Source organism: Panicum virgatum, chromosome 1N, assembly GCF_016808335.1.
Source record: "Panicum virgatum strain AP13 chromosome 1N, P.virgatum_v5, whole genome shotgun sequence".
Taxonomy (NCBI): domain Eukaryota; kingdom Viridiplantae; phylum Streptophyta; class Magnoliopsida; order Poales; family Poaceae; genus Panicum; species Panicum virgatum.
This window is the reverse complement of record NC_053145.1, coordinates 6,215,097-6,224,735: the sequence shown is the minus strand read 5'-3', so window position 1 is coordinate 6,224,735 and position 9,639 is coordinate 6,215,097. Positions and strand designations below refer to the sequence as shown.

General features: G+C 41.8%; 1 protein-coding gene across 4 annotated transcripts; it reads right to left on the bottom strand.

The window, feature by feature from the left end:
• Positions 1 to 336: 336 nt before the first annotated feature.
• Positions 337 to 9,177, bottom strand: LOC120654846 (probable protein phosphatase 2C 11). 4 transcript variants are annotated; one of them, XM_039932522.1, is made up of 16 exons: positions 8,736 to 9,177; positions 8,027 to 8,388; positions 7,740 to 7,832; positions 7,076 to 7,116; positions 3,692 to 3,738; positions 3,484 to 3,609; positions 2,978 to 3,041; positions 2,732 to 2,843; positions 2,472 to 2,625; positions 2,001 to 2,126; positions 1,791 to 1,914; positions 1,622 to 1,698; positions 1,450 to 1,502; positions 1,271 to 1,325; positions 992 to 1,176; positions 337 to 918 (listed from the first exon to the last, which is right to left on the bottom strand). In XM_039932522.1, the coding sequence occupies exons 6-16, from the start codon at positions 3,598 to 3,600 to the stop codon at positions 888 to 890; spliced, it is 1,098 nt and encodes a 365-aa protein (XP_039788456.1). In that variant the 5' UTR covers positions 3,601 to 3,609; positions 3,692 to 3,738; positions 7,076 to 7,116; positions 7,740 to 7,832; positions 8,027 to 8,388; positions 8,736 to 9,177; the 3' UTR covers positions 337 to 887. The 4 variants fall into 4 exon arrangements, with proteins under 4 accessions (XP_039788456.1, XP_039788455.1, XP_039788457.1 ...); XM_039932521.1 differs by lacking the exons at positions 7,076 to 7,116; positions 7,740 to 7,832; positions 8,027 to 8,388; positions 8,736 to 9,177 and adding an exon at positions 5,042 to 5,267; XM_039932523.1 differs by lacking the exons at positions 7,076 to 7,116; positions 7,740 to 7,832; positions 8,027 to 8,388; positions 8,736 to 9,177 and adding an exon at positions 5,042 to 5,267 and having other exon boundaries at positions 337 to 903.
• Between the last annotated feature and the right edge of the window lie 462 nt (positions 9,178 to 9,639).

Genomic DNA, 9,639 nt, shown 5'->3' with positions numbered 1-9,639 from the left:
AGATCCTCTGCAGTTTATACGATCGGTGCTCACAATCCAATTTGATTCTTATATATTTTTAGCTCAAAATTGCACTGAATTAAAAGTTCAGTCCTTTTAAGCCCGGCTCTTAGATTATCTAAGTTCCTTTACCACCCTGGACTAGATGCTAGAAGTTAAGCAGTAAAGTTGCAACTACATGGATTCATCCATCAAAACTTTGATCGGATCATCTGACGGTGATACTCCAAGCTAAAACTGCCACTGCATCACCTCCAGCTCCATGAACCGTCAGCATTCAGCAATAGAACGCTTTAAGGCGAACAGGAACCAATAAACAGTTCGTACTCGCAGACAGAGAAGGCAAAGGCTAAGGCAACAATTTGAATCCTCATAAGTCATAACCAAAAAACCCACTTCACTACATCAGCACACTGACTTCACAGTGGGCACTGACTGTACCCGAAATACGCTAAGGTCAGGGTTCATCCTAACCATCAGGTGCCAATACAACAAACAACACACACAGCCCTGGATCCGGGTCTGGATTCAGATTCAACGCATATCATTCAGAAAGAAAGCGCAGCATAGTGAGGCAGGCACGGAACCAAACTTGTTTGCAGCAGCACACTTGGAATCTTAAACCACAGAATACACCGACTTCGCCGCAGTTTGGAGCCAGGACAATGACCGAAAGCTGCGACCTGCTTGATGACGAATGGAGGATCGCGAACATGCATGCCCTGGAGATCCACCATCGCAGCAACCAACACCACGATCTGAGGTCCTTTCAGGCAGGAAGTGCACGCGTGCAACACATAGTTGGGATATGTACACTACACATTTCTTTGCCTTTCCTGCTCTTCTCAATCCAGATGGTTGCGCCTTTGCGAGTGTCAAGCTCGAATTTACTCCTCTGCAACACTGGTCCGAAGCATTCTGGTTAATGCGTAACGAAGCTACAAGAAAGATTGGTGGTGAAATCAGGGAGACAAACAAGTCATGTACTCACTGAATCTCAGTTTCATCTGCGCTGCTGGTAGATTGCTCAGCCACATCGGACATTTTGTTCTGATTAATTGGTTTTTTGAACTGCACCAGGATCATGGTCATGTTATCGCACCCCTCGCCGGTGATTGTTGATGGAGCCAGGCATCTGTCGAGTACTTTTTCACACACAGCAGATAGGCTGCTCTCCTGCGTTTTTTAGCAATACCAATAGTCTGTCATTGCTTGGCACTATAACCTTACCAAAAGTTCAGTTCAGCCGCCCATCTGGAATGGCACTCACCTTGTTTATATGCTCGTGGATGAAATTTACCAGCTGTTGGCTTGACATGCAATCCCTATTCATCAAACAAAGTAGTTAGTTCTCTAAGAAGCTGAATGATATGCTAAAGCCAAGCACTTGATAAAAGTAGGGATAGCACAGAGTTTAAGGTACGAAATATTGAAGGAAATTAGACTTACCAAATGCCATCACATGCGACAACAACAAAGTCGTCTTCATCGCAGAGCTCCACCTAGCCACGGACAAGATTAGATGAACTTCTAAGGGAAGGTAACCACAAGCTTAACAGTTCCATAGCAGATACTATCTTTCTGTACAACTTCAAAGACGAATCAGATTTAGAGAGCTTACAACGTTAATGTCAGGATTTGCTGTCACAATTTGCTTCTCAGGAGGCAGAAATTTGTTCTGTTTAAACTCCACATCACCTGTAAAGAGGTACTCGCAAACTTAAGGCACAAAGCAAGGTGCAATATATATTTTGTTTTTTTTAAAAAAAAAAGAGAGAAAGAATGCTCACCAATTGCTCTTGACAAGTTTAAACTCCCATTTACTCGTCCCATATGGATGAAACCCCCTGCCTTCATTATTCTTTCTCTCTCAGCTGCAAGCTCAGGTTTGTGGTCCCGTGAAAGATTGTATGCCTGTCATAGATGAGACACAGAGACATAAACTCAGGCTGTCAAGGATATCTTCTTTGCTAGCCAATGAAAGTGCAAGAGTAGCATACCTGCCCAGCCCTTGAAATAACACACCGTGAATCACCAGCATTCGCCACAATAAGTTGGTTATTTCTTATTAGTGCTACACATGCTGTACTCCCACATGTCGGCCCAGTAAAATCAGAGTGAGGTCCCTGATAAAGAATAACTCGTGAGATATTCTGTCAACCTTATTCACAACTCAACAAAAAAAAACATGAACAATCACAACACATGGGCTTCAGAATATCAGAAGACTGAATTTAAAATTTCATTATTAGGTCATAGTATATAATTATTGACAACACAGTTCATATTTGGGGGTCTTTGCATAGGTTTCTCTCTCCAACATAAAGTTCAGATATTTTTGCAATTCACAAATAACAGAATTTAGTAATTAAAAAACTGAAACAGATATAATGTACATCTCAATGAGAAAGTAAATAAGCGGTACATCTGTTCAGAAAAGTGAAAGTGATTGTAGCAAGTTGCATATATACCTCTTCGGATGCCCAATCATCTTGTTGATTATTCGAATCACTGCCTCTTGGGGACCAAATCAACCCTTCTATCATGCCACTAAACTTGTTTATCTTATCTCCAAGTGCGGATAGTTCACGCCAACCTCTCTGCCCTCGCATCATTTCATCCATTCTGAAGTAGCACAACCACATGATTAGAAATTATCATCATCATGCTGACAGTAATGCTAACAAATGTTGAAGCTTTCATCTCATGTGGGATCTGGTTCACCATATACCTAAAGAAAGCTCTATGCACGGCACTGCCTAGGTCACCAGTTGAATAGGCATCACCCTGTTTGAGAACTTGACTGTGAAGATATTTCGCACAGAATTTGGCAACCACTCTTCCTGAGAAAGTGACCCATATCAGGTTCTGCAATGTTAACGAGATAATATTGATCCCTACAAATACTAGACAGTGGCATCCCTGGTGAGTACAATGAGGAAGCATGAAAAGCATTGATCTTTGTGGGTATGCTTACCTCCATGACCATCAAAAACACCAAAGAATGCTGTCTTGCTATCAAGATCCAGCAACGCCGAGTGCTGCACGGTTGCATAGAATTTTAAACATTGTATTAAGGAATGATTTTAGAACTAGCATGATCAATGAAAATGCAACCACACCTTTGAAAAGTTGGCAATATACATGTATTATGACACTGAGGTACTGAACTAATTAAAATCAAAGTAATATCAATAAACAATTGATAAAAGAGGGGAGCTATGCCTCCAGGCTCCAGCCCATAAGAAATGATGGCTTGGTTCTTTGATTCTCTTTAATCTCTTTCAGGGGATCAAACTGAACACATGTCCGCATTAACTGTAGCCCATAAAGGGTCACTCATTCTACCTCCAAAAGTTAGTATTCTAACATGTTTTTCTACCAGCCTTCAGTGATTGCATACAATAGTTTGGAGGATAAACTACATCCGCCATGCAAATAAAATGCTAAAAGATGATGATAGCCTAGGATTAGGAAACTCACAGCATCTTCCATGCTTGCTCGCCATCCTTGCATAGATGAAAGACCAAATTTAAGTCTATCATTTTCTCCGTTTTCAGATAGCTTATCAGTTTTTGGAGTACTGAGGTAAACTCCCATCCTTACGAGCTGTAGATTAGAAGATCATATTCATAAGGAAAGAGCTCTATGGTCATTAGAAAAAGGTAAACAGGACAGAACAATGACATACCAGGAATTAATATGGTCCGGTCAAGAACTTGACGTATTCACGAAGTCCTGCATCAACAAAATTCAGTTCAAGTTCCTCAGCGATTCTTACACTGCAAATCTCCAAAAAAGTATCAACATGACTAGAGCCAGTTTCTAATAGTCAACAATAAAACCAAAGTACAACTCTTTCAATGAACTCCAAAAGGCATCTAAACAACAAAAAATAGGTGACTCACCAAAATAAACCAAATAGCGAAGAATGCAACCACCCAAAATACCACATTAACATGACAAATACGAATATTAGTAACTAGGAAGGACTAATGCAGATGTAACATGACAAAGATATCTGAATCAAAGGACCCAACAAAATTAGGGAAGTGCCATTTACTTCCAGGTAGGACTTAGGACACGGTCCCCAGAGGTATAATCAGAACAGTTCAAACCCCTTCATATAAGAAAAGCAATAATTGCATAGTTTCTCAGCGATCAGAAAAAGGACAGCTGAAAAACCAGAACCGAGGTACACCTGCACAGGAAAAGAACTAGCCTAACCCCCCAGGGGACCATAAATGAGATAAACTAGGACACTTTGGCCAACCACCCTCCACAATTATCAGCGTGAATGACATGTCGAATTGCTCAATAAGATGCATCCTTTCTTTCTTTTTTCTATTTTCTATAGAAAAAGGGGAAAGTGTACTGACAAAAATTAAAATACACACCATAAACGAAATGATGGGCGCTGACAGCACCAAACCGTGGGCGATGACAACACTACAGTCTACAGGTGCTTTTCCTTAAACCCAGAGCCCACCACCCGGCGGGTGCTCCTAAACAAGATAAGTTATTTTTTTATATAAATATAGCCAATCATCTTTTGTTTGGTCCAAATGCAACAAACTTGGTATTACAGAAACAAGAAAAATGGATCACTTGGACTGAATAAACGCATAAGATATTCCTAACAGATCCCATCTTACTGAATTATCAATGCCACCTGTAGACAGCTACCAATTAAGGGAAAAAATAAAGCACCCAGCCGATTGACTCCTTGAGGAACAGCAAGATCGGACCGACGGACTGTGACAACACCAAACCGCTTCCGAGAACCAACACCCAGAAACTGTTGGAAAACTCTCGGCAGGAAACAACTGAACAAAAAAAAATTGCGGCCTGTTTACAAGGTGTATCCTTTCTTCATGAAATTGGCATGGGGATTTGTAAAGCAATTGCATTCTGGGTGGGCAGCCTAACGGGGAAATTATTATCACACTCTTGCAGGAACTGAAAAGATAATAAATAATCGAATCCAACGAAGAGGCTGGCGACAGCATCTCTCGCGGTCTCGCTTATCCGCCACGCGTACCTGGGTGGACCGGAGCGCCGCTGCCGCTCGCGGCAAGATCCACAACCCGTCAGCTCGTGCCTTGGAGCGCCGGCCGCCGCTTCAGTCGGGGAGAGCGGCGATCGGAACCAACAAAGAAGGATGCAGGGGGTGGGGAAGAGAGAGAGAGAGAGAGAGAGAGAGAGAGAGAGAGAGAGAGAGAGAGAGAGAGTGCCGACTGCCGAGATGGGTGGAGGCCACGAGTGACGAGACGGGGATCAGATGCACTGCCCCTGCAGTGCTAATAGTAGTACTAGCAGTCAAGCACTCCAACCCCCCACTGCCGCGCGGGGCCGCCGCCGGCGTGGTGGCCCACCTGCCAGGGGAACGCCGGAGCCGCGTTGTCCGTGGGAATCTTTAACGGAAAACAGCTCGATTTCCGTCGAGTTCAGGAGGCTCGCCGGCAGGGTCGACAAGAAATCCGGTGCTACTCGGAACGCATCAGGGAAAGATTCTCAGATCCGGGTGGAGAATTCACGGCGCGGCGGGCGATTCTGATCTGAAGCCCGGGATCAGGGGACGGGGCGGCAGGCAGAACAAGCGGCCTTTGGGATCGGGGGGTACTTTGCGCGGGCCTTGGCGCGCCTTTGGCTTAATTTTTTTTATATAAGTAAATCTTAAATTTATATGTTTGTAATAAAACATTTAAGCAGCACAGATACTATTTATTTATACTATAGGAATCTAAACGAAGAAGTACATTTGCACATAATGATATTAAAGCTGACATCTATGATTTGCATTGAAATTTAAATGCAGAAGTACATATCAGTAGGGAGATTCTACAGCTAAACATTTTTTTTGGTCCTGATACATTCGATCATAAAGTCCTTTGGGTCTATGGCAGCTCTTGTTACCTGTAGGCTTTGGCGCTCCTTTTTTTTCTTTTTCTCAACATGAGTAAATATAGAAATCATATATATATATAATGCCACATGTGATCTACAGAGAAGTATCATTTAGTCTTCTAGTACGAATCTAAATACATAGGTAGATTTGTTTACAATGATAATAAAGCTAACAACTATGTTTTTCCCCCTAGTAGCTACACTAAAATATTTTTTTTGGTAACTGAGAAATTGGATTATAAAGTTCCTGGAGTCTCCAGTTGCTTTCATAAAGCATTTGTTGCACATGGTCTCCTGCAGGCCATTTAAATTTTAAAATATAAGATATCAGTTCAGTTGTGCTTCTGAAATAGGTAACAGAGTGTGATATTACCTGTAATAAGGTTATATTTATTAGTGCTCTAGGAAGTGACATGATTTTCCTTTTTTTTTGGCAATGAAGGCTGGAAGGATATCATTCGTTGAATTGAACTGAAAGAGGTATGTTTTTTCATGTAGAAGTTGTTTGGCAGCATTTGAATTTAGAAAATTTTTGGTAGCATCCCAAGCTGTGTAAATGACTTCAGCACAATACAGTACATATGTCATTAATAGGTGCAGTAGAAAAGAGTTTTGGGGCTCTGAAACTAAAGGAACCTCCTAACCTCGGGACACATAACCAAAATACAATGGTTCATACTGTTGTTGGTGAGATAAGGGTGCCTAATAATCTGTATAAGATATTACACAAAAGCTGTTCCATTTTCTTTCCAAATGGTATTGGCTGGTAGAGCTATGACCATGGAATAGCTGAGGGTGTATTGGTATGGGAGAGAGGTAGGTTTCAATATAGCTGATGAAGCATTTTGAAAATGGGCACCATATAAGGGGCTGCAAATGTGGCGAGGATGATTGCTATGATTAAACGAATAAATTTTTTCGTATTTCTTTGATTGTGTTTGCCCTGCGCGCATATTCTTTTTTAAATTTTAGGAGGAATCAGCTAATGATGGGCAGTGAGGGAAAAAGGTGAATTATCGAATAACTTCCAAGTTTTAGGCATGCTGGTCGATATAATTGAAGGAAAATATAGTTGTGTAAGTTTGGAACTGTATGAATGGAAACAAAATAAACTTATTATTATGATTTTATACATTTGAGAACAGAGCCATTGTGTTTGAGTAGTTACCTAGCATTTGCACTTCCATTCTCCGGGTTCGCGATTAGAATCTGCAAATTAACAAATGTATAAATTTAGCTTGAATAGGTGGAATAGATTATATATGAACTGGGTTAATGTAAGGCTAAAAAAACATGATGAGTCATTCAATCTATCTGTATCTATAGTGTAATAATCATCTCTAGTATCGGTTCACAATTGGAGTTCTACTCAAAAATTTCTGCAACCATATTTGGATCTTCCAAGAGATATGGTTTTCGTTTTTGTAAATAAATGCGGATAATTAGCATTTGGTAAGAAATAATGGACGGTGAATACCAATTCTATAGGCATTTATTTTGTTTACATGGATCTTGGCTGGATGAAGTATCCTGTAGATCAGTGTCTATCCATGGTAATACACATCACGCCATATATGACACAGTACATACTGGCAAAAAAAAATGACACAGTACATTGTTTTGGATACCCTAAAAACCGATAGACACAGGTGGTAGTTTAACATGGGCAGGCATATATATTTTATAATGTAGTAAACTAAGAGAGCCTGCAGCTGTTCATAGCCTCATGGGAAAAGAAATAATCATCCCAGAAGGTAGTGCACATCAGGACTGCATGGTCTGTAGGTAGCTTTTCTAACTGTACATGGAAAGGAGAAAGAAAAATAATTAACTGGTTCAATCCATTGACATTCTATAGCGCCCAAGTAGCAGCTAAACTTGAACAGCACTCGAATCTCCTCAACCCTGCTTCTCTCCTGAATAGCCTACATAAATGATAAAGACAGCAGATGAGTTCCTGAAATGTGTTTTCAATTTCTGTTACTGCAGAACTACATGCACAGTAGGTATTGGCGAAGCAAAAATTTTCCAAATGAAAAAGTGTAGTATAGATACGGAAATCAAAAGCATACTTAATCTGGTTTTATATTTTTCATTAAGTCTGAAACAAATTTTGTACCTTGCCTGAAGCTTTTTTTCGCAAAACTTAACTGAAGAAAAATAAATGCTTGATGAGTAGATAGGAAACCTACTGGGACACAGAACTGGAACCTTCTACCAAGAGCAAACCCTGGTGAGGCATGTGCTGCACATCAATTTCAAACTATGATAAATCTATTTTAAAGGTTTCAGTGATTTAAAACTATTTGACATGTAATTGTCAAAAGAGTAAAAGGGTAGCCAGCTTAGAATTTTAAACAGTCACTTACATGTAACTTGGTAAAGTCCACACTATTAGTATCATGCCTGCTGTTTTTGTGTAGACTCTGAACCAATATTCCTGCAAGGATCATTTATCTATCGCCTAGGCATCTTGTTTTGCTGTGATCGATGCAAAGCAATTGGATTTAATTATGCTGCAAGGGATAGCACACTTCTGATATAAACGGTGCAAATAACTTGATTCTAGAGTCTTTGTCATTCTAATCTACTAAGCAATAAAGATGAAGAACCCAGCTGGTATACAAAATAAAGCGGAAAGAGAAATTGAGATTCTTTGGAATATTGAAGGACCGTATAAGCTAAAGAACAAAAATTTTCTTTTTCTTTCCTCTTTGTTGCAAATGTATGGATATACAGTGAGTAGCTAAAATACATAAATCTGATGTCTAAATGCAGTAACAAAAAGTTGCAAAAATATGTATTAGAACTTTGAATTGTATGCATACCTGAATGTTGCTGTTCAGTGGTGAGGACCCCTTCCGTGGCTACACTGCAGGATGCAAGCATTGACCGACTGGCTTGCTAGGCTGCTACCCTGTGTTCTCATAGAGTTGTTCCTCGCCCAAATCGGACTACTGCATACTGGGTCAATCTTCTGTCCACCCAAAGGGTAAAGGGAGCTAAAACACATAGGTGAATCTTACCTTGCCTGGTGAGGAAGATGAAGGGAAGGGAGGAGAGGGAGGACGGGGCATCCATGGCCACAAGCAACCCATGATAGTCGCCCTGCGCAGTTGTGATTGCATCCGACAGGAACCAACCCCAAATGCGTGCAAAGAAAGGGGAGCCGATCACCTGGCCTCCAACGACTGCATGGCCGGCAGCGAGCTCTGGAGCGTTGGCAGGGCGCTCTGCTTGCCGTGGTCGGCGAGGGCCGCGCAGGCCCGTGTCATAGCCCAGGATGCGCCATCGACATGAAGAAAGCGCCAGCACATTAGGCTTAGAGAGTTACGTTTTCAGTTTGTGATATCACACTATCATGTGGGCCTTGAGCCATGGAGGAGTGCAGCTATAAGCCTTGTACGAGACGAACTCGAGACTAAGAACTCAAAATACGAAATGAACTCTCGGAAGAGGAAGCTGTCCTCGTTCCGTTTCCGAGATCTGTTCTTGCTGTGAATTTCTCACGCCTCGTTCGATCGTTGGCAACGGGGGTTACAGTGGTATCAGATTCAGGCTATCCCGGCGCGATTCCGTTTGATTCGTCGCCTTATCCCCCAGTCCGGTCCGCCGCCACGGCGACTGCGACTCGCTCCGCCGTGAATCACTCCGGTTCCGGCGTCCTCGCCCCGTCCACCGACTCCCAGTCGGCGACGGCCACCGCCACGCGACGGTTAGCTGCTCCAGCGC